A 25,721-nucleotide genomic window follows, 5' to 3' on the forward strand; every position below is an offset into this window, starting at 1 on the left:
TGGCTCTCCTTTTTAAAAAAGAAGCTGTTTTCTGTACATGCTGCATGGCTGCAGGGAACAGGAGTAGGGTCCGGGGAACCCAGACCTTTAAAACGAGTAATGTTTGGCCCTTGGACTGGAGTAACTCTGCATAAGATTATTCTATAAAGTTGGCAACCCTATACACATTTACTTAGGAGTAAATACCATTGAGCATAGTGGGTTTTATTTCCGAGTAATCCTCTCTAAGATTGGGCTACACGCCTGTCAAACTTGTATGGTACAATCACAGACTTCTGTGGGTCTCTCCTGGACAGTATAAACTAAAATCTCTAATAGCAGGTGACGGAGCTTCCCCTTACCTTGCGCTCTACTCTTCAAGGCATTTATAGCAGAATATACAGAGCCTTTCAGCACCAAGTGGATGGTGCTGCCGACATTCCAGCTGACATCTGAAAAACACAGAAACAACACACATCAGATAAGCCTGTGCAGTCCCAAAAGAAATTCTATAGGCCAAAGTATTAGGGTTGCCAACCTCCAGGTATTAGCTGGAGATCTCCTGCCATTACTACTGATCTCCTGCTGATAGAGATCAGTTCGCCTGGAGAAAACAGCCGCTTTGGCAATTGGACTCTATGGCATTGAAGTCCCTTCCCTCCCCAAACCCCACCCTCCTCAGGCTCCACCCCAAAAACCTCCTGCCAGTGGTGAAGAGGGACCTGGCAACCCTACAAAGTATGTGCTACAAGCAGAGCTGTGCTGTGTGAGTTCTGCTTATCACTGTACCTATACTGTACAGGCCCCCAGAAACAGCATCCAGAAAACGCGAGAAAAATGCGGGGAGAGAGCGAAGTGACTTCTAAAGGTCGGCAAAGATGTGCATAACGAAAATGAAGCCCCAAAGTAGTGGTGGGGGTGGGGAGATCGCCACAGAAACAACCCATGAATAAAAGGCTAGGGTTTAATCTGTTTGGTCTAATGGCTGCTATATAACTCATAAACCAGAGGGGACTATTCAGGGTCTTCCTGACCTCCAGTTAGGGTTGACAGCCTCCAGGTACTAGCTGGAGATCTCCTGCTATTACAACTGATCTCCAGCTGATAGAGATCAGTTCACCTGGAGAAAATGGCTGCTTTGGCAATTGGACTCTATGGCATTGAAGTCCCTCCCCTCCCAATACCCAGCCCTTCTCAGGCTCCACCCCAAAAACCTCCCGCCGGTGGCAAAGAGGGACCTGGCAACCCTACAGTGCTATTAGGGTTGCCAGCTCTGGGCTCAGAAACACCTGGAGATTTGAGTGTAGAGCCTGGGAGGATGGGCTTTAGGGAGGGGAAGGACCTCAGTAGGGTATAGTGCTATACAGTCCACCTTCCAAAGCAGCCATTTTCTCCAGGAGAAGTAGAATACACTTTTTAATTATTTAATTAACTATCTCTGTAGTCTGAAGATCAGTTGTAATTCTGGGGGAGCTCCAGCCCCCACCTGGAGGCTGGCAACCCTAAGTGCTATAGTTTCAGCATTCTGCATGGTTCCCTCTCCCTCTCCCAAAGCTGATTTAAAGAACTTATGTTGCTAAAGCAGAGATCAGTTTCAGCAAATTACCGAGTGCAAATAGCTACGTCATTTACTTCTTTCCTTACTGAAGGAGCAAAAAGAACCCTGAAGCAACTAGTTTTCTGTCACTTTGAAAAGATTTGGGGGGTGCTCCCACTTCCCTGTGATCTGAAGGTAGGGTTGTCAGGTCCCTCTTTGCAACCGGTGGGAGATTTGGGGGGCGGAGCCTGAAGAGGGTGGGGTTTGGGAAGGGGAGGGACTTCAAGGCCATAGAGTTCAATTGCCAAAGCGGCCATTTTTCTCCAGGTGATCTGATCTCTTATCGGTTGGAGATCAGTTGAATTAGCAGGAGATCTCCTGCTACTACCTGGCAGTTGGCAACCCTATCTGAAAGCATTTTACTATAGATACCATGGCTCTTTTCATTCTGGGCTGGCAACTGAGGATAGGGGAGGAAAAGCAGCATATTTCAGGAGTCTGGATTTGGCTCAGGTGTCCCCAAATGCTGACCCTACCAGACAGAATTTTAATAGGTTATTTTTCATTTTTTTGCATAGGATATGTGAAAAGCTATCAATTGAATGGAAAGATGAGCCAGGAAAGTTTTCCAAGACATGCGTTTCTCTAGCAAGTAGTAGGAATTAGCCCTAGATATTCTCTCATTAGAAGCTACAGCCAAACCTGAATTCCTGATGGCTAGGGTTGCCAACTGCCAGGTATTAGCTGGAGATCTCCTGCTATTACAACTGATCTCCAACCGATAGAGATCAGTTCACCTGATGGTCGGTTTGGCAATTGGACTCTATGGCATTGAAGTCCCTCCCCAAACCCCGCCCTCCTCAGGCTCCACCACCAAAACCTCCCGCCGGTGGTAAAGAGGGACCTGGCAACCCTGCTGATGGCATTTGGACAAAGTATGATACAAGTATTTGGAAATATGTATTGCATTTACCCCTTTATACTGTTCAATTACACCTGAAACATCTTCAGGGTACCAACTACAAATGTCATGTGAACTGGCCACAAGACATAAGGGAACTCATACAAGGAAAAAACTCACTGTTTAGGTCTCTGATGATTTGTTCTTTAGGAACTGCAAACTGCTCCACAGCCAGCTGAACTCCCTATGGGACATAGACAGGAGAGCAACCACTAAACAGTTGAAGAAAAAGTTGCACCTGCAATCTCCACCTTTTGGGGAAAGCTTTTAAGAGATCTTATATGCCTGGGCCTAACTGCCTAATACACTATTCCCAGGTCTTGCCAGGTCCTATCAAGTAGACGTGTGCTTGGAGTTCCAGATACATGAGCAGGACTACCACATGTGGGGAGAAGGAGCTTAACCCTTTCACCCTGCACCATTTTCCTAATCTGAAACAGACCCAGGGAGATGCTACTTGTTCTCTTGGGGGAAATTCTATGTACTGATGGGCTACACATGTACCTAAAGGTACATGTAAGTTTCCCCGGTGGGGCAAAGAATGGCTCCCTGGGGCCATTTCAAGTTGGGCAGATAGCATGGGGTGGAAAGTTTAAGCCCCTATCCCCACAGTCCTGACCCAAATCACCCTCACTTGCTTGGGAATCTAAGTGTCAAGTGGGAACTCCCAGTGCATAGTGGCTTTGACAGGCCCTGAGACTGACTCAGGAACAGTATATCAAGTTATGCCCTCAAGTCAACTCTAGCTGCAAACATTATCCATAACAAATTTTGACCCACCCTTTGGGATTGGACTGCTTGCTTTATCTGTTTGCAAACACAAATTAAGGAACTTCACAAACACAGTCCTCCTTATAGTCCAAGCTATTTGTCTTTTTTTTTTTGCAGAGGTTTTGCCAAACTTGTAAAATTAACAGATGCATACACTATATCCACAGAAATAGGAGACCAAAAAAAATTAACTGCATTTTTAATGTGCAACCCGCCCAACGATGGTCTACAAAATGATTTTTATTTATTTATTTTATTCAATTTCTATCCCGCCCTTTCCTGACCAAAGTCGGGCTCAGGACAGCTAACAATCCTAAGGTTATACAGTCATGTTCGTTAAATAAATATCATAAAACATACTTAAAACACAGCAGCAGCGAATACATGATCTTAACAAATGGCATCATGATAATAAATCCCCCTTATCATAAGGGTGGGGCAGCAAGGAACACAACAGGGGGCCAGCAGGGAGGGGGCAACAGATGGGCAACCTTCGTGGTCCTCAACCATAGACTTGGCGGAACATCTCCATCTTACAGGCCCTGTGGAACTGAATCAAGTCCCTCAGGGCCCGGGTCTCACTTTTAATTCCTGCAGGGCAACTAGAAATATGTAGTACAAGCCAGTCTGTGCTTTGAGCTCAAAATACATGATAATGGGCCCACATGCAAAGACGAATCTCTACACATGAGACAATGGGTCAGTAGCAAAAGAATCCCATGCATGCAGAAAACATGTAGACAGAGGAGTAAGAAACAATACCCTTTTTATAGCAAAAGAATTAAATTGCATTGTTTACAGGCTGTAAACAACTGTTTTCAGGCTGTAAACAGGCAGGCTACAACAAACAAAATTCAGTAATCTGAGGTGTCACAAGGGTTGCCAACCACCAGGTACTAGCTGGAGATCTCCTGCTATTACAACTGATCTCCAGTCGATAGAGATCAGTTCCCCTGGAGAAAATGGCCACTTTGGCAATTGGACTCTATGGCATTGAAGTCCCTCCTCTCCCCAAACCCTGCCCTCCTCAGGCTCCACCCCCCAAAAAATCTCCCACTGATGGCGAAGAGGGACCTGGCAACCCTAGCCATCACGGTGTTGTGTTCAACTACAAACAGGAAGAGACAGGTTCACATCCCTACTGTGCCATGACCCTAACTTGGTGACCTTGGGCCAGTCACTCTCTCAGCTTGACCTACCTCACAGGGTTGTTGTGAGGATAAAAACAGAGGAGGAGAGGATCATATAGACAGCCCTGAATTCTTTGGAGGAAGGGTGGGAAGAAAATGTAATCAAACAATGTATAAACAATGCAAATGAGGAAAGATAATGCCACAATTAAGTGCTTATATAATGGTCCGAAGCTATGGGGGGGATGTTAAGGAGTCTCTCAGACAGCATGACATATTGTTTTTACAACATTTGCATGAATTTCCGCCACAGAAGCTGTGAACGTTGCCAGTGATGAGTAACAAACAATTCTGTCCCATTTGCTTGCTGGCAAATGGAGCACAGCCGTCTTCGACACAAAGGCTGCCTCGACATGGCAGAGACCCACCATTTCCCAAATGCAGAGGCATTTCCACGGGCAACAGAGCATCCCCTCAAGGGTTTGTATGCGCTGCCCTCCACAGCCACCATTTCCTCTGCATTTCCCCCTGCCTACAGCCCCATGGTGCAGAGTGGTAAGCTGCAGTCCAAAGCTCTGCTCACGACCTGAGTTCGATCCTGACGGAAGTCGGTTTCAGATAGCCGGCTCAAGGTCGACTCAGCCTTCAATCCTTCCGAGGTCGGTAAAAGGAGTACCCAGCTTGCTGGGGGTAAAGGGAAGATGACTGGGGAAGGCACTGGCAAACCACCCCGTAAACAAAAGTCACTTCCCGACGTTTTCTAGGCAGACGTCACCCCATGGGTCAGGAATGGCCCGGTGCTTGCACAGGGGACCTTTACCTTTACAGCCCTGTTGTACGTCTTAACATTTCTCTTCTGCGGTGTTCTAACCTCCCTCCCAAGTATCTGGAAGTTTCCTGTGAATAAAAGAACCTCTGCCTCTCTGGTACTCCACTCAGCAATTCTATCGGTCCTTTCACCCCCTGAATGAGAGGTCACAGAAGCAGCTCACGACATGTATTTCTGAGGACAATCATCACTGCTGGTTTACTCGCCGTCCTCCTCCCGCTTTCCCAGAAAAGCAAAGAAAGCATTTGCTGATCTGTATGGATGCATGGAAATGTGTGTGGATCAGTTGACTCATTGAGGCCAGGCTTTAAAAACAAAAAGCCCAACAAGCAGAAGGCAGGAATTAGTCAGGTTGGCAAGCCCATGGGGAAGCTAGTACAGCATCGAGTGCCTAACCCTTTTACAATTAAGAGGGCTTGGCCTGTATACTGATAGATGAGACCCCACCTTTCAAACAATCAAGTGCCTTGTGACACTTTAAAGACTAACTGGTTTATTGTTAACAGAAGCTTTCAAGGACTAGAGCCCCATTCATCTGACTAAGAGGGTTCTCATTCACAAAAGCTCCTGCCACAACAAATCGGATTTGGTTTTTGCAGCCACAGACAAAGGGCAAAACCGGATATTTTGGTAGGATAGCCATGAACATGAAAATTTCCCAGTCTTATCCAATGCCTAAGCCATGGCCCAGGGAACAGCAGAGAGAGTTTTAACTGTTTACTCCTGTGCCATTTCCCGGACCTTGATCAACTCCCTGAGAGCTGCTGTCTGCCCCCAGGAGAAACATATACATACCATACAGGATATTGCATCTCCAGGGCTATGTAGGGATTCTCTATTGGATTCTCTATTGGTGCTCACTAATAAAAGGAAAGTACTCTGCACCTGGCCAGATACACGTCATCCATTCTTAATTGATACATTTCAAGATCAACCCCAGCACTGAACAGAGATGCCTGAACACTGGTGAGCCTAGCCACAGGTTAAGCTCTGGTATTTAAGGTTTGGGATTGGTATGAAGGGTTTGGGATTGATTTGTTGTATACACAGCTGTCTTGCCAAATGTTGAATTTTTAGTGTAAAGCTTTACAGTAGAGCTGGCTAAGGGACTAGCATTCCGCCCCTAGCTCCATCTGCCTATGAGGCTTGTACTTACAGTGCTGTTTTCAGAATTACAACAGGATAATGGTATGAACATACTTCCTAAATACCTATTATTATAATTAACTTAAGCCTGTACATGAACAATTTGGCCAGCTATTCTCTCACTCTGGTACATTGCACTTTTCATTATTCAAAATAATACAATGTAAGTAAAACTCCAAGCAAACAGAAGCAGTCTGTTTGTAAGAAGTGTATAAACACAGATGCTGGAAATAAGGAATAAGCAAACAGCACTACAGAAGGCAGACTAACCGTGCATTCCTAACCGGAATGCTTACGCCAGGTTTAGGAGGCAACGCAGCAGCGCTGCCTCCGCCCGGCGCCCAAAATCCGCCACCTAAAAGGTGGCATATCTCGGGGGGAAAGGGGAATCCACCAAACCCAACAGCTTGTCTGTGAAGAGGCAACCCTGTATTTTCCATGTCAAACATTGTCATAGTATCTTCAGTATAATAATAATAACATAGGAACATAAGCAAGGCCCTGCTGGATCAGACCAAGGCCCATCAAGTCCAGCAGTCTGTTCACACAGTGGCCAACCAGGTGCTTCTAGGAAGCCACTAACAAGACGACTGCAGCAGCACCATCCTGCCTGGGTTCCACAGCACCCAAAATAATAGGCATGCTCCTCTGATACTAGACAGAATAGGTATGCAGCATGACTAGTATCCATTCTAACTAACAGCCATGAATACCCCTCTCCTCCATGAATATGTCCACTCCCCTCTTAAAGCCCTCCAAGCTGGCAGCCATCACCACATGCTGGGGCAGGGAGTTCCACAATTTAACTATGTGTTGTGTGAAAAAATACTTCCTTTTATCTGTTTTCAATCTCTCACCCTCCAGCTTTAGCAGATGAGCCCGTGTTCTAGTATTATGGGAGAGGGAGAAAAACTTTTCCCTGCCCACTCTCTCCAGACCATGCATAATTTTATAGACCTCTATCATGTCTCCCCTCAGCCGCCTTCTTTCCAAGCTAAACAGCCCTAAGCATCTTAACCGCTCACCATAGGACAGTTGCTCTAGTCCCCTAATCATTTTGGTTGTCAAATGTCACGAGAAAGTCTACCTCTAGAAAGAATAATCTGAAGAGGGGGAAATTTTGAACTTCTCTTGGGGGCCCAGAAGATAGAGAAGTGGGCATAGAGGGCCCTTTGTGCCAGCCTCATTGTGCTCTAGAGATGCCAGCCTCCAGGCGTGACCTGGGGATCCCCCGGAATTACAGCTCATCTCTAAACTGCAGAGATTAGTTCCTTGAGTCGTGACTACAAGCAGTGCAACTCACAGCTAATGTGTTCAATTGGTTTCAACTGGACCTCCTCAACCACTAAGTGACCCAACCATGTGGACAGGGCCACTTGGGTGGGTAGGTGGTACCAAAGGTAGATTGCGCCCGCTGAGAATCAGGGTTCTGATTTCATGGGAGAAACCCATAGGATCAGCCCCGTATCACATGATAGAATTACGGAAACATTACCCCAGCTGTACTGATCCAGAAAAAGGGTTCTCCCTGCAGCTCAGGTAAGTGTAAAGTGCATTGAACTTTCACTGAATTGTCACCAATTTCCTCACCAGCTGCTGACATGTATTTTCTTTGTTTCTAGGACTGGGATATAATTTGTTTTCCCATGCCCCTCCAACTGTAATAATTGTCATCTAGCCTTTGACAGAGTCAGTTTCCTTCTAAGGAAAGAGCCCAGGACATAAAAGAAGTCTTTTGAAATAAGCTGTTTAGATATGAATATGATAATTGAGAATGGGAGAGCAGGAAAAACAACCGAGAAGGCAGCGTCACTGCTCTGAAAAGCAAACAACATACCTTTGGAGCCTCCACGTTCAACATCTATGAAGCTGCCTTATACCATGTTAGAACGCTGGTCTATCTAGCTCTGCACCATCTACTCTGATTGGCAGCAGTTCTCCAGAATCTCAGTCAGATGCTTTATCATCCAAGTTCTTTTTAGCTAGAAAGCCAGAGATTGAACCTGGGATCTTTTTAGGGTTGCCAATCTCCAGGTGGGGCCTGGAGACCTCCCAGAATTACAACTGGCCTCCAGAGTACAGAGGTGTCCCCTTGAAAAAAATGTCTGCTTTGGAGGGTGGAGTCTATGGCATTAAATCCCTCTAAAGTCCCTCCCCTCCCCAAAGACCACCTTCCCTGGGTCTACCACAAATCTCCAAGAATTTCCCAACAGAGTTGTCTGCTCTAGATCTTTGTAGGCAAGTCATGTGACCGACCCCTGAGCTATGGCATCTCCCAGACATTTCTTCTCACTAGTGCGCAGTCAGACAACTTCTAGCTGACTATATCCAAACAGAATTTTTTTTTCTATCCACTCCCATCCTAGCAGGTTGGGTGTACCTAGTCAGTAGCAACTATACCTCACATAAAGTAATATGTTCAGTTTTGGGCACTGCAATTTAAGAAGGATGTAAACAAGCTGGAATGTGTCCAGAGGAGGGCAACAAAGATGGTGAGGGGTCTGGAGACCAAGTTCTGTGAGGAAAGGTTGAAGAAGCTGGGAATGTTTAGCCTGAAGAGGAGAAGACTGAGCGGTGATATGATAACCATCTTCAAGTACTTGAAGGGCTGTCATATAGAGGATGGTGCTGAGTTGTTTTCTGTTGCCCCAGAAGGTCAGACCAGAACCAATGGGTTGAAATTAAATCAAAAGACATTAGGAAGAATTTTCTAACAGAGCGGTTCCTCAGTGAAACAGGCTTCCTCAGGAGGTGGTGAGCTCTCCTTCCCTGGAGGTTTTTAAGCAGAGACTGGCCATCTGTCAGCAATGCTGATTCTATGACCTAAGGCAGATGATGAGAGGGAAGGCATCTTGGCCATCTTCTGGTTACGGAGTAGGGGTCACTGTGGATGTGTGGAGGAAGTAGTTCTGAATTTCCTGCATTGTGCAAGGGGTTGGCTAGATGACCCTGGTGGTCCCTTCCAACTCTATGATTCTATTCTTCTACAGCCATCAGCATCATCTCATCATCAATGCTTATTAAGGAACTATTTAAACATAATGCATACAAAGTTGTTTTATAGAGGTAGATCATGGCTCATTTAAGCTCATTACTATATACTCTCATTAGCAGTGGTTTTCTAAGGTCACTGACAATTTGAAATCCTTTAACTGGAGAGGCCATGGATAGAGTCAAGAAATTTCTACAGGCAAGGCATGTAGATTGGTGGTATCTAAGCGAATAAACGGCACATTTTAGTGAATATTTCCAAAATATATTTACTCTCAGATTTGTAACTTGTCTGCTCACAATCACCTGAGGAATCTACACTTTCGAAAAGCAATCCTAAGTAGAGTTACACCTTTCTAAATTAATTTAAGTCAATGGTATTAGAAGGGTGGAACTCCCTGCCCTAGCATGTGGTGAAGGCTGCCAACTTGGAAGGCTGTAAAAGGGGAGCAGACACAGTCGTGGATAGGGCTATCCATGGCTACTAGTCAAAATGGCTACTGGTCATGATGCATACCTATTCTCTCCAGGATCAGAGGAGCCTGCCTATTATATTAGGTGCCATGGAACACAGGCAGGATTATGCTGCTGAAGTCATCTTATTTGTGTGAACAGACTGCTGGACTGGATAGGCCTTGGTCTGATCCATCATGGCTTTTCTTATGTTCTTATGTATTTAGAATTACATTGTTAAACTCCCCAAAAGGAACAAAATAAAATACTAATTAGCACTCACTGATTTATATGAAAACAAATTAAAACTTCCTAGGAGCAGCTTAACCTTTGCCTTCCCCTTCATTTGTCATTCCTGGTCAACGAACCCTTTTAATGGCATCTTGCCCAACTGCGCAGCAGTCTATTTCACCCCTGGATCTCCCAGCTGTGCCACAGACCCATCCCTGCCTCCTGGGCTGTTAAGTAGTTTCTTGGCCTTCCCCCCTGCTCAGCATTTACAAAGGGTACGTGTCATTTCCAGTTGCAGGAGACGTTCATGCTGCTTTCAGAGTGCCCTGGATTTGTGTCTCGGAGGACCCCCCACCCCCACCTGCCAGCTTGCATTAGCATATAAGTCTTTGAGAAGCTGCACTTCACCAGGTGGTAGCCAGCAGGCTCAGTTTCTGCTAATGGGATCTTGTTCTTTCACCCACTTGGAGCAGGGGGTGGGTAGAGAAAAGAAAAGGGAGCTGCTACATTTGAGCTACTTATTTGCAGCAGTATATATATAAAAAGCTACTTTGAAATGCAGCAGTATATATATAAAAAGAGAGAGAGTCTGTCTCCACCACAGCAGATTCACATTCCATTAAAAATTATCAGCCTTACAAGGAACAGCCTAGTGTATTGAATCACAGCATTCCCAAATTTTAATAAAGCAGCGAAGGGTGGTAATACCATCCAGGGATCAAGGCCTACAGCAAGTCTTGAACTTGAAAGTCTTGGAACCCTGAAAGGAACTAGCTGGGACTAAGCTAGAGGACTAACTCCTTGGCCAGAAACTTTAGGCTGATTCCTAGAGAGGCAAGATGTCAGCTCTGGGTTTTCCTGGAAGTGATGTCATGCTGCTGGCCAATGGATTTTGTTAAAAAAAATATTTTTCTCCTGGTGCCACTCTGAGTGGCAGCAAGAAATGCCAGCTGGGGGCATGGGATTCCCTGCTTCCACTAGGGGGCTGACATCCCTACTAAGTAACCCAGCACAGTGCTCTTGGCGAAAGATCTCCAAGAAGGGTGCAATTGTATGCATACACTCCCAGACCCTGGCAATATGTAAACATACATTCCCCACACATAGTAATGGCAGGCACTTGTTAGTGCACACAGAAACATGAGTCATAGGGAATATTTAGGTATCACAAAGGCCCATTTTTCTGGCCAGGCTTCTAAGGAATCTCCTTAGTAAGCAAAAGTCTTTCCTTGCAATTCTAACTTAGCAGTTTTCATAGGACCAAACTAGATGTTACCTCTGACATGAGAGAAGTGGAGGGGACTAATACTGGGTCCCAATTTGGCTTGAGAGTATAGCATAGGGGAGAAGGGGACTTCCCTCTAGCTATTGTGTGGAAACTGGCAGGAGATGGGGGGGGGAGATGGGGGGCACTCACACTGTGAACAGCATGACGTTGCTTCCAGGAAAAACAAGACATGACCTCACTCTAGAAATCACTAGAAGCTCTATGGTGAAACCACAGAGTTTCCCATGATTCCTACAATGGCATGACAACACTTCTGAGTTTTCCCCAGAAGTGATGTGATGTTAAGTGCAACACTGGCTATTTAAAAAAAATTGTCACCTGCCACCACTCCAAGAAAGAGTTGTCAGTGGGAGATCTCCTACCACAGCGGGATACCTGGCAACCCTACTTCCATACCATTTTCCAGAGCTAGATGGTTCGTTTTTTAGAGCTAAGGGGGGCATTTGTCCACTGAGGGGCTGCATATACACTGGATGAAAGTGTTGTAGGCTGGAAAGAAAAAGTATCAACTCACACTAGATATCCCGCTCACATGGTGCCTCAAAGCCTGCAGGGTGTTCAGTGCATCTCGGGCTCCAGGCTCTGTCTCCTCTTTCACCTTCTGGTTGGCAGCGAAAGCGCAGATAACACCAGCCCTGCAGCAAAAGGGACACACACAGCACAAGAAATGACCTCCTCTAGCTGTCTTAGGGCTGGTTTCACAATGTACATAATATCTCCTGATTTTGTTGCAATTTACAGCATTTCTGCATTTGTTTTATGGTAGCTTTACATCAACAGTTTTAGTCAGCAGACAAAATCTTTCAGGCAGTTTGTTAAAATTGTTTGAAGAATAACTTAAGCCCCAAATGAAGAATTTTTCTTTGTGTTTTATATACATTTTATAATTAGGGTTGCCAACCTCCAAGTAGCACCTGAACATCTCCCACTATTATAGCTGATCTCGGGATGAAGAAGAAGAAGATGATGATGAAGAAGAAGATGAAGATTTGTTGGTTTTTATATGTCGACTTTCTCAACCACTTAAGGAAGAATCAAACTGGCTTACAGTCACCTTCCCTTCCCCTCCCCACAACAGACACCCTGTGAGGTAGGTGGGGCTGAGAGAGTTCTAAGAGAGCTCCACCCCAAAAACCTCCTGCCAGTGGTGAAGAGGGACCTGGCAACCCTAGCCTGAGCTGCTGTGCCTTGTGCTGAGGAGAGAGTGGGGAAGGCCAATATAGAAGCCCCTTTCCTCACACCTAGGGTTCCCACGTCCCTCTTCGCCACCAGCAGGAGATTTTGGGGGCGGAGCCTAAGGAGGGCAGGGTTTGGGGAGGGGAGGGACTTCAATGCCATAGAGTCCAATTGCCAAAACGGCCATTTTCTCCAGGTGAACTGATCTCGATTTGCTGGAGATCACTTGTAATAGCAGGAGATCTCCAGCTTGTACCTGGAGATTGGCAACCCTACTCACACCAGATACACAAGGGCAGGCTCAGGTTCACCACTGATGGGGAAAGATAACCCTACATGCTGTGGTAATTGAAAAAGTTGTAGTAGCATGTTTAATATTAAGCTATATCATAGATTATTGTATGTGTGTGTCTGGCGGGGTGAGGCACACAGGGCATTCTGCAGTCCTGTGTTGATGGTAAATGTAAATATGGCTTGCTGTTACTACAGAGAGAGTACCAATGCCAAAGACTGAAAAACGACTAAACAGCATTCATTTCACTTCTGTACAGCTCCTAGCACTCTAGTCTGTCTTCAAGTTTTCAGTCATGGGGCCCACTTTTGACCTCAACCTGCAAGATGAGCCTTTTGTTTTTACTGTAAGATCTTTTCCTGTCCTGTTCTGCATAAGATTTTGTGGGCTCCACAGATGCTTCTTCTGAAGGGGACTCCACACAACAAAAATTATTATAACACATAAACTGCTAGTCTTCAAGATGTCACAATTGTAGTTATTTATTTCGCTGTAATATTAATCACAGCCGCCAATTTGGAATTTAATGAAGATTAAAATCCTACTCCACCCATAACTATAAATTCAAAGGCTAGAAGGAAAGAACACCTTTGAACCACCCTGACTTCAAATATGAGAAAAGAAGAAGAGTTGGTTTTTATATGCTGACTTTCTCTACCACTTAAGGGAGAATCAAACCAGCTTACAATTACCTTCCCTTCCCCTCCCCACAACAGACAACCTGTGAGGTAGGTGGGGCTGAGAGAGCTCTAAGAGAGCTGTGACTAGCCCAAGGTCACCCAGCTGGCTTTGTGTGGAGGAGTGAGGAAACAAATCCGGTTCACCAGATTAGCCTCCGGCGCTCATGTGGGGGAGTGGGGAATCAAACCCAGTGCTCCAAATCAGAATCCCCCGCTCCAAACCACCGCTTTTAACCACTACACCACGCTAGCTCTCTGGTAAGAGTTAAGCTGGTAAGAGGTAACTAATCCATGTCAAGAAAACCTGAGTAAATGTGCACATCAGAAGTCACCTTGGGACATTCCACATGGACCAACAAAATGGCACCCTTGCTGCAGAAGCCGTAGTGAGTGGGGTGGAATCTGGCAGGGATGGAGTCCACAGGATCCCATCTCTGCAGCACTCAGAGCTGCCCTGCTCCCCCATCCCTCCCTCTTGCAATCTGTCACTTCAGCACAGAAGTGCTGAGACTACAACAGTCTCAAAAAAAAACAATAAAAACAACAACAGGCATTTGCCCTTTTACAGTCGGGTGCCACTCTATTTAGGATGGCTTTTCCCCTTTTTCCTGCTGAGCCTCACTATGGTGGTAGTGGTAGGGAAAGGGAAATTGTGGGGAGGGGGAGTTCTGGGCATCAAGAGGTCCTGGACTGCCCTGGAGGCAAAACACCAGTAAAAAAAAACAAAACCCTAGTATAAACATGGTTTGTTTAGAGCAGATTTAACACTTAACCAAGATTAACACAAACCATAGTTTGCAAGCCCATTTCAAGTGATAGTTCCATATCTTGTCTTGTAGTTGACCACTGTTTAGGTTTACAGTTGCAAGTACATTTAACCCGAGTTAAAGTAAACAAATGGAAGGTATGCATCATATCTACACAGAGCCATGCAGCCTAATGCTAACACCATGCAAATTCCCCATATGTTCAGTGGGGCCATACTGCACAGTCTTCTACATGTTTACTCAAAAGTATGTGCCTCCAAGTACTCCCAAGTAATCTTATAGGATTGCAGTCTAATAGGTAGAACTGTAGAGTTAGAAGTAGTCTTATAAATCATCTAGTCCAACACCTTGTTCAATGCAGAACATCTATGAGCCCAAGCCATTTAGAACCATATAGATTATAACCACCCACTTAAAAATAAAAAACAGCACCTTGAATACAAGTGGAAGCTTGTGCTGATGTTGATGCCCTGGCACCATGTCTTCCAGAAACAGTTTAATTTTCTGTCCCATCATCCCAGCATCACTCGTACAGACAGCCTATTGACCCATCTCTTTCATGTTATGACTTGGCTCACCAACCACTGCTACCCCTCCACTTACAGGACGACAAGAGTGGTGAGGAGCAGACTGAACATGAGAAGGTTGCGTTGGCAGAGGAGAGAACGGCGGTATGCTTTCACCCGCCCGCCACAGCGCCTGTGTCTCCGGCAGCAGCAGATGCTCAGGCCAATCAAGGGCATTGCCACAAAATAGATTACAGCGATTGTGGCACAGACGATGTATCCTGCTTGATACTGGAGGATCTGGAGAAGAAGAAAGAGTCCTTCAGATAACATTCAGTGGTCCTTCTTGTCCCTCATTCCACACATTGGGTAATGGGGTGTCACTGACACCTTGAATAATACAAGGGCGTTTTATAAATAAGAGCCACAGATGGGAGACAAACCACTTGCCCAAGGCTGACCCGCAAGGACTGAAGGTAGTTCCACACTAGTTAAATGCAGTGCAGTTACCATAATTTGTACATGTAGTTATAATGGTGGTTCCAGACGATGTCGTCATCAGTTTATTTCCCCATTCATTCCTCATTTCAACACCAGTTTTTCCAAAATTGTTGCTTTATTTTTGTGTGTGTACAATAGAAGCTGAGTACCCAGCTTGCTGGGGGTAAAGGGAAGATGACTGGGGAAGGCACTGGCAAACCACCCCGCAAACAAAAAGTCTGCCTAGTAAACGTCGGGATGTGATGTCACCCCATGGGTCAAGAATGACCTGGTGCTTGCACAGGGGACCTTTACCGTTTACCTTAGAACAGAAGTGCAGTCGTCGTGGTATGTGAATGGCCTTTGCATTGTAATTTCTCATTTGATAGGCAACCTCTAGCCAGTGCAGCAATAGCTGCCACATTTGCAAGGTTTTTAAAAAGGTTCATTGGCACTAAGACACCATTAAGCATTAGCACTGTTTGCCACTGTATTTTCTGCAGAGAAAATCTGAATTCAAGAAGAAAACTTTTGAACTAGAGTTAGCTGTAACTAAGGTACAGCCTTATTGGGGAGGAGGTCCACACATTGTTTCATAGGAACTGGATGCAGGATTAGTGAATTAGCTGCTTGATAGCTGTACGGGGATTGGGGAACAGCAATATGATGATAATATAGCGTAATAGCGTAGATCAGCTCACTTTTTTAGAAAGCGGTAATGCAGGTAACCTTTGCTGATACTGGTGACCATTGGCAGGAGCAGAATCGTGATTAGGACACAACCACACGTTGTTATAGATGCGAAAATTCAACAGGTGGCTGGTATTAAGCAGAGTAGCAATATCCATGTACATATGAGTCCTCTTTATAATTCTGCATGCAGCTGAATGCAGAGAAGGAACAATGGCATAGAATCATAGAGTTGGAAAGGGCCATACAGGCCATCTAGTCCAACCCCCTGCTCAATGCAGGATCAGCCTAAAGCATCCCTGACAAGTATTTGTCCAGCTGTGCTTGAAGACCGCACAAAAAGGTTGTAGTGTAGAACTACCCTTAGTTGAGCTGGGGTTTGAAGGAGGACTCACATGTCAACAGGACCATAGTGACTCTCAAATATTATCCATTTTTCCCCAACAGCTTTCGCACTCAGCCTACTAGTTCCAATCATACCCACTTCTTGCAACACATTTCACCTTCCACTAATACGAAACCACTATAATGTATTACAAACCTATCCTGCCCAAAATGTCATTCCTGCATAATTCAATTGCCTATCTATACATACCCCTTGAGGCCATGTTTCCTATGTGGCTAACACACCTGAGGAACAATAAGTGGGCAGGCCAAACGGAAAATGCCTACAGGTAAAAATTGATATCCAGCATAGATTCTGGGTTTACAAAATGGCTGCCCCACCCCAAAATGGACTTTACTTTCATACGCTTCTCACCTGTGAAGTACTAGCAGATGGCGGGTCATTCAAGGCATCCCTCAACAGATCTATGGATTGAAGCAAAGTATTATCAGAATTATTGTCATTAGTTATATATCACTGTCAGTTTACATGACAATTGACAGATTAATATCAACAGAACAAGTCCCTGCACCAAGGAGCTCACAATAAAAAAAAATTCATGGCTGAGGAAATAGAGGCAGGGAAGCAAAAAGGAGGTGAGGGTAACCTGATTCAAGGAGTTGTCAATGGTTTCATGGAAAAGGTGGATTTTGAGGAGTGATTTTATTACCTCCAGGGCCACCAGAAAAGTGTTTCAGAAGGGAGTTCCAAGCATAAGGGACAGCAAAGGAGAAAGAACAGACATGTTTGACGGAATGGGAAATCTTCAAAGAATAGTAGAACTGGAGGTCAAGACCATTAGCAATTGCTTGTCGGGATATTCATTTATTTAGAAAGATTTGTATGCCACCTTTCCAGGCCTGCTCAAGGTGGTTCGAACCAAAAACAACAAAACAAGTCAATAAAATAAAATCACCCAAGTCAATAAAATATACCAATAAAAATAAGTCAGGGCAGGAAAATCTATAAAACAAATAGAGCAGACTAAAATAATGAGGATACAATAGTCTTCATTCTAGGAACAGACCATAAAAGTTTTGAAAAAATGGAAACCCATAGCTGAAATCGTAGATAAAGAGAAAAGTTTTGGCTGGATGCCTAAAGGAAGGTAAGTGCTACCCCCCTCCCTCAGTGCAGAAAGAGCAGGGATGAAACGATGGTCTCAACTAGAGGCGACATATAGAGAAGTGAATGGTTTTGGCAGCAGAGTGTTGGATAGATGAGGTGTGACAAGGAAAGAACAGAACATTCAAACATGTAATTTTCACACCAACCCCACCTCTTAACTCAGCTTCCCCACAGCTTCCCAGTTTCTCTTCCTGAGGGTAAAATCCGAGCCCAGCAATAATTTTACATTCTTTAAAAATTATTCTTTCATTCTAAAATTATTTTTAAAAAAATCTTACTGCAAATTTCTCCTTACCTGCACTGCATACATGCACTGGGCAAATGGGAGCTTGAACACTGGGAACCAAGAAAAGCCCTGTTGGATCAGACCAAAGGTTCATCTAGTCCAGTGTCTCCTGGTAGCTTACCAGATTGCACAGAAGGGGCACAAAGGGAAAAGCCTCCCACAGATGCTGCCACCCTTTAACCTGCACTCTGAGGTATACTATGAGTTTTTAATCACCTGGAAGTAGGGTTGCCAGGTCCCTCTTCGCCACTGGCGGGAGGTTTTAGAGGTGGAGCCTGAGGAGGGTGGGGTTTGGGGAGGGGAGGGATTTCAATGCCATAGAGTCCAATTGCCAGAGCAGCCATTTTCTCCAGGTGAACTGATCTCTATCGGCTGGAGATCAGTCGTAATAGCAGGAGATCTCACCTGGAGGCTGGCAACCCTACCTGGAAGATTTTTTTTACCATTAACCAAACTGATTTACTTCAAGGATTAGTTGATACTTTTTCACACGGTAAGGTTTTCTTGAAGACAGTGGGAAAAGAGGAAGACCCGTCAGGAGATGGATTGACTCTATACAGGAAACTACCGCCTTCATTCTGGAAGCCCTGAGCAAGGCTGTCAATAATAGGACATTTTGGAGGACATTAATTCACAGGATTGCCATGAGTCCAAAGAGACTTGACGGCACTTGACACAAACAAGGTTTTCTTAATGTGAGAAGGCAGCAGAAATGTCATAGGATTTGTCTTGTTACCATATATTTAGGTAAAGGCAAAGTTATATATGCTGAGAGATTTTACTTCTTTGGTGCCTGGGAACATGGTGAGCACCTTCAGCATAGTGAACTGGTAAATATATATTTTATTCAATTGTTTTAAATATATACTGAATTAAAATAATTTTATCTGTATGTTAAAGTTATTGAAAATGACCTTTTAAAGTAACATTCACTGGGGATGGTCCAATGAGATATGTACAATTTGTATTACTGTATTAATTCTGTATACGTTATGGCTGCAATCCTAAAGGGGGGGCTGAAACTCCATAGGAGCCGGCGTGGCCCTGCGGAGGCGTAAGTGCCCATTTAAACTGGGATAAGGGGCACTTATGCCGGCACAGGTGGCATCCAAGGTGGCACCAGGATGGGATGCAGTGGCACAGGGCTCAGGCACCGGCACTGCCTCCTGGCAGCATTCCAGTGGCACAGGTCCCCACACCAGCATCCCGGGGCATTCCTGGGGGTGGAGCTGCCTTTCAGCAGCTTCCTAACCCCTTTCACCCCAGGAATACCCCCTCACGCAGCAGCAATGCGACACTATCTTTTTTGGTGGCGCAGCCTAACTTAAATCAATGGGCTGATTTTGGGGTTTTTAATTTTTTGCCACTTTCATTTTTGTTTTTTTTGCGTCTGGGAAGCCTTTGAGGAGGCGGCAGGGCTATGCCTCTCCTGGCCACGGCGGACCTACCCTCTCTCCTCAGGATTGGACTGCCCATGTAATAATTTCTGTGTTTTGCCTATTTTTAACATAAGAATCAATTTAAGGAAAAAAAATTGTACAGTTGACAACTGATGAAGATGGCTTGTCAAAACATGTTTGGTCTTTTATCTGACAACTGATGATAGAAGTTTTATATATTAGGATTATTTTGTTCAATTTACCATACCTCAACATTTCCTGCTTTCTAAGTGTACCCCCCACCACCACCACCAAGGTGAGCTTCATGGGTGAAGAGGAATTTGAACCTAGGTTTTCCCATTCCAAGTCTGGCACCTTCACCGCAACACCACACTGGCTCCAAGAAAAGGTTATCTGTGTCCATTGCCTTGAGATTAGGGTTGCCAGGTCCCTCTTCACCACCGGCGGGAGGATTTTGGAGCAGAGCCTGAGGAGGGTTTGGGGAGGGACTTCAAGGCCATAGAGTCCAATTGCCATTTTGTGGCCGTTTTCTCCAGGGGAACTGATCTTTATCGGCTGGAGATCAGTTGTAATAGCAGGAGATCTCCAGCTAGTACCTGGAGGATGGCAACCCTACTCCAGATCCACGCATAATTTTATCCTCTGTCATGTCTTCTCTTAGCCATCATTCTTCTAATCAGAAAAGTCCCAAACTCCTTCCTCATGGGGAAGGTGTCCCAACCCTTTCATCATTTGAGGCTGGATTATCTGCCAGTTGTACATTTCCACACAGAAAATGCGATATTCGTTTTGTTTGTGCTTCTTTGTCCTACTCCCAGCAGCATTTTGGCGCAACCTGTTTTGCACCCTGACCCAGCACCACCTAATTAATTAAGTCTGCAAGATATCCTGTATTCCGAGATGCAAACTTAGGGCAGTTCCAGCATGCTAAGGAACACCCTTTCCTCACTCCTCCATTTCTATTTTGTTTTTGTACTGAGCATCCAGCCTAATGTTCTGGGAAGCTTGAACCCTTGCTCACTGCAAGGTGTGATCCCTATCTCTTATACGTTCATTTCTATACAAAATAAACTACGCACACTTGACTTTAGCCACACACACAAAATTGATGTACAAAATGAACACTGGAACAGGATTTACACATGACAGGGAACCAAGAGAGTGGGGAGAGAAGAACTCATACTAGGGTTGTCAACTTTGAGTTGAGAAATTCCTGGAGGTTTGGGGACAGAGCCTTTGGAGGGTGAAGTTTGGGGAGGGGATGGAACTCTGTAGGGTATAATGTCATAAGTCCCCCCCCTCCAGCGCAGCCATTTTCTCCAGGGGAACTGATCTCAGTAGTCTGGACACAGGTTATAATTCTGGGAGATCTCCAGGCCCCACCTGGAGGTTGACAACACTAACTCAGTTTCACATTTGTGTTAGTAGACCCTTGTTTTGGAAAAAAGATCGTAGATAGCTTTTCTGATAAACAAAAAATTCTAAACGTGAAAGCTGTATAATACTTATTATTAAAACTAACCAAAATATCACAAAATAACGAGCAAGCTCTTCAGTTCTCAAATTCGTCTTCAGGCTAGATGTTCATTATTTTAAAAACACACAAAGGGAGGGGAAGGAAAGATGTTTCAGGGCATAATGGAAAGGCCCCAGATCTGCACACTGTAGTCTTAAAATGGAGTCTACATGCCTTCTTCATGCCCTGAAGCAACTTTTTCTCCCTTTTACCTTTTTTTTTTTTAAATAGTGAACATCCCCAAACTACAGAAATCAGTTTCCTTGGAGAAAACGGATGCTTTGGAGAGTGTACCCCACTGAGGTCCCTGTCCTCTCCAGGCTCCACCTCCAAAGCTTCAGGAGTTTCCCAACCTGGAGTTGGCAACCCTACCGCATTACCTCTAGCGGGGGACGGGGAGAATATGCAAGGATTTATATGTAACAACAGAGCAGGGCAGAAGTGAGGAAAAATGAAAATGCAATTTTGCGAAATAATGCAACAGGGAGGGTAACATGAGAGAGTGGGTTTGGTTATAAGGGACTACATTGTATGTGTTACCTTTTTCATATATTGCTAGCCGTGGAAGTGGTCTCGCTATGGTTTGAGAGGTGCTCGCGCTTTAATCTGTGTGGAAAGCATCCCTTCGTTCTGTAAACCCTACTTTTGTCTTCTTATTATTGTGTGGGCATAGGGGCTGCTGTTACTCGATAAGAGGAAACGCTCAGAAGTACTTCCTTTTCCACTGCTTTTTATTTGTGCCTAACAATTCTGTGTCATGCATGTACTAACTCATGTTGTTGGGCTAGTCAATTATTGCTGTGCCTGAGTGTTCCTCAGCTCTAAAAGGGAGCCAGTGTCCTCTACCTATGAATGCAAAACAGTGCATTTTTATGAGAATGAATGAATGGATGGATGGATGGATGGATGGATGGATGGATGGATGGTTTTATTTGCATTTAGCTATAGGCCATTACAAGCACGTCAAGGATACCACAGTTTATGAGTATTATATAAGTTTGACTTGCCTCACTGCATTTGTACCTGGAGCCATTTTTTAGGGTTGCCAACCTCCAGGTAGTAAGCAATCAAAAATCAACACCTCTGCACCATTACCTAAGGTTAGAAAATTAGTACAGAAACAGGCTGATAACAATATGTAATGACAAAAGTATATTGAATGTAACAATGTGCTACCAAGCCAATTGCATATATACAACAAAGTATTTCCCAGTTCTGGGTGTATAACAATGTGCTAACAAGCCAATTGTATATGTATAGCAAAGTATTTCTCAGTCCTGGTACAGTAACAATCAATCCGAGGTCGATGTCTTCAAGTGAAGAAGGGTAGAAAGGGATATGATCGTTTCAATTCTTCCTCAGTCCCATTTATATATTGATTTAAAAATGTACTCATTTCAATATAAGCTTCTGTAGCTTCAAAATTCTCACAGGCTTTTAAGCATCATCCTTTTAGGGACAAAATAGCAACCATGTGTATTTTTTAGCTTATCTATTCCAACATCAGGATATCCATAGAAACAAGGTTGCACAGACAAATTTACAGTTTCCACGTTCCCAAATGGGATACAAGTTGACCTCGGATTGATTGTTACTGTACCAGGACTGAGAAATACTTTGCTGTACATATACAATTGGCTTGTTAGCACATTGTTATACACCCAGAACTGGGAAATACTTTGTTGTATATATGCAATTGGCTTGGTAGCACATTGTTACATTCAATATACTTTTGTCATTACATTTTGTTATCAGCCTGTTTCTGTACTAACCTCCAGGTAGTGGCTGGACATCTCCCACTTTCACAGTTGATCTCCCGGTGACTGAGATCAATTCACCTGGAGAAAATGGCTGCTTTGGAAGGGGCATTATACCCCACTGAAGTCCTCCCCACCCCAAACCCTGCCCTCCGCAGGCTCCACCCCCACCCCCCAAATCTCCTGATGTTTCCCAACCTGGGTTGGGAAATTCCTGGATATTTGGGGGTGGAGCCTGGTGAAGGCAGGGTTTGTGGAGGGGGAGGGAGATCATCCAGGTATAATGCAATACAGTCCACACTCCACAGCAGCCATTTTCTCCATGGGGAGTGCTGTGTGGAGATCAGTTGTAATTCTGGGACATCTCCAGGCTAGGGTTCCAGGTCCCTCTTTGCCACCAGCGGAAGGTTTTTGGGGTGGAGCCTGAGGAGGGCGGAGTTTGGGGAGGGGAGGGACTTCGATGCCATAGAGTAAAATGGCCAAAGCGGCCATTTTTTCCAGGGGAACCGGTAGGGTTGCCAGGTGCCCGATAGTGGCGGGCAAACCCCCGGCAATTTGCCCCTCTGCCCGCCAACCACCTGAGGGTTGGCGGGCAAACGTGCATGCGCGTGCTGATGCTCGCTCACAGCACTTCCGGTTTACAGCGGGAAGTGCCGCCTCGTGAGGGTTTTTTTCCTCTTAGTTTGAGTGGTAAAGGGACACTTTACCACTCAAACTAAGAGGAAAACCCTCGCGAGGCAACACTTCCCGCTGTAAACCGGAAGAGCCACGGGTGTGTGTCGGCACACCCGCACGCAATCACGCCCATAGCCCCATAGCCTCCCGCCAGAGCAGAGGAGGGATCTGGTAAGCCTAGGAACCAGACTCTATCGGTTGGAGATCAGTTGTAATAGCAGGAGATCTCCAGCTAGTACCTGGAGGTTGGCAACCCTACTCCAGGCCCCACCTGGAGTTTGGTTACTGTATAGGGGTTGCCATCCAGGTATTAGTTGGAGTTGACAACTGATGAAAATGGCTTGTCAAAACATGTTTGGTCTTTTATCTTACAACCGATAGAACTTTTATACGTTCGGATTATTTTGTTCAATTTACCATACCTCAACATTTCCTGCTTTCTAAAAGGGCCCCTAGGGTTGCCAACCTCCAGGTACTACCTGGAGATCTCCTGCTATTACAGCTGATCTCCAACTGATAGAGATCAGTTCCCCTGGAGAAAATGGCCACTTTGGCAATTGGACTCTATGGCATTGAAGTCCCTCCCCTCCCCAAACCCCTCCCTCCTCAGGCTCCCCCCCAAAAAAAACCTCCCAGGTAGAAGGCTGGCAGAAGACTTTTGGGATGGCAGATCAATCCATTGTGGGCACCCCCACCTACAATTTGTCAGGCCAGACAGATTCACCACTGAGAATTAGGCCCACTTCAGTACCTCCGTAGCAGATGAGGCTCTAAAATGTCACATACACAGTGAGGTGTCAGAACACACCCTTGCAGAGTGAGTGGATGTATGTGTGGAGTAAAACAGTTGGCCAAAAAACTAATATGAAGGGAAATAAGGACATCAACTTTTCACATTTCATTGAGAGACACTGTTTTATTATGAATGGGCCCAGTCCAGATGCTAACAAAGCCCCAGTGCAGAATAGACTTGAAACAAACTCATTATTTAAAAACATATTAAGAATAGAGTTGCCAACTCCGAGTTTGAAAATACCTGGAGATTTGAGGGTGGAGCCTGGGAGAGAGAGATTTAGGAGGAAAGTAGGATTGCCAGCTCTGGGTTGGGAAATACCTGGGTATTTTGGGGCGGAGCCTGAGGAGGGTGGGGTTTGGGGAGGGGAGGGACTTCAATGGCATAGAGTCCAATTGCCAAAGTGGCCATTTTCTCCAGGTGAACAGATCTCTATCAAATGGAGGTTGTAATAGCAGGAGATCTGCAGCCACCACCTGGAGGTTGGCAACCCTAAAGGGGAAGGTTGCCAGCTCCAGGTTGGGAAAGACCTGGAGAATTTTGGGGTGGAGCCTGAGGAGGTCAGGGTTTTGGGAGGGGAGTGACTTCAGCAGGTTATAATGCCATAGAGATTTTATACACTCAAAATGATTAGCATGAAGGGTTTTTTTGTAACGTAGGAAGCAATCATAAGCAGGTCTGTATGGAAGTCCATATTATTAAGGGGCTTACTCCTAGCTGCCCTTAGTATGACAACCATAATCTACAGCATTAGATAATTCCCATTTATAATTCAGCATATTTTCAAGGGTATGCTTATTGTTTACATGTCAATCTAGGCAATAATTAATATGCTCTGATGCTGGATGGCCCAGGCTAGCCTGATCTCATCAGATCTCAGAAGCTAAGCAGGGTCGGCCCTGGTTAGTATTTGGATGGGAGACCACCAAGGAATACCAGGGTTGCTGTGCAGAGGAAGGCACTGGCAAGCCACCTCTGTTAGTCTCTTGCCATGAAAACCCTAAAAGGGGTCGCCATAAGTTGGCTGCAACTTGACAGCACTTTACACACATAATGTGTTTGATAATAAATGATTAAAGAGTTCACTTTTTTCAACATTACATGGTAACTTGATATCCAGATATGCTGATACCCTTATTGTGGCTGTATGAGACTGTTTCTGTCTAAATGTGTTGTTGTTGTTTTTTGCTACAATATTTGTTTTCTGATTTCATCATTTATTTTTTCCTACCTCAGATAAGATGACAAAAAATAAGATACATGTGCAAAGGCATCACAAGGTACAGTGCTCTATTTCCAAAATATATTTGGAATTTTGCTGATAGAAAAATACAGTGCTTATACCTGTACATTTCATAATCATGCTAAACAGTATAATTTATGTGCCAATTATGTTATAAAGGATGCATTTTATTATGTTAAATCTGAAAAATAATTTTATACTTCATAGAAAGGTAAGTATTGCATATATTTCAATCTCCCCCATCCCCGAAATGTTCCGGGGGTAGAGAAGAAATGGTTGTTCACATAGCTTCAAAATTTCCAGAAATTACCTCTCTAGTCTGGTTTGGTGGGCATTGCTTTTTCTAGGATCTATTCTGTGAAAATAATCCCATTTTTGTTTGGTTTTAGCCCAGGCTAGCCTGATCTCGTCAGATCTCACAAGCTAAGCAGGGTCAGCCCTGGTTAGTATTTGGATGGGAGACCACCAAGGAACACCAGGGTTGCTGTGCAGAGGAAGGCACTGGCAAACCACCTCTGTTAGTCTCTTGCCATGAAAACCCCAAAAAAGGGGTCGCCATAAGTCGGCTGCGACTTGAAGGCACTTTACACACACACAGGGTAGTACCACCTTTTTCCCAGCCACTGCTCTT

The 25,721-nt window shown here is 44.9% G+C and overlaps 1 protein-coding gene across 1 annotated transcript in view; it reads right to left on the reverse strand.

Moving 5' to 3' along the window:
* PROM2 (prominin 2) overlaps window positions 1–25,721 on the reverse strand; it is a 60,886-nt gene that overhangs the window by 34,721 nt on the left and 444 nt on the right. The window contains exons 2-6 of the mRNA XM_056860623.1: window positions 16,668–16,717; window positions 14,835–15,037; window positions 11,831–11,951; window positions 2,598–2,661; window positions 342–431 (exon numbers count right to left, since the gene is read on the reverse strand). Coding sequence (XP_056716601.1) covers window positions 342–431; window positions 2,598–2,661; window positions 11,831–11,951; window positions 14,835–15,037; window positions 16,668–16,717 — 528 coding nt within the window. The remainder of the gene's footprint in view (window positions 1–341; window positions 432–2,597; window positions 2,662–11,830; window positions 11,952–14,834; window positions 15,038–16,667; window positions 16,718–25,721) is intronic.

This window comes from Euleptes europaea, chromosome 14, assembly GCF_029931775.1.
Source record: "Euleptes europaea isolate rEulEur1 chromosome 14, rEulEur1.hap1, whole genome shotgun sequence".
NCBI lineage: Eukaryota > Metazoa > Chordata > Lepidosauria > Squamata > Sphaerodactylidae > Euleptes > Euleptes europaea.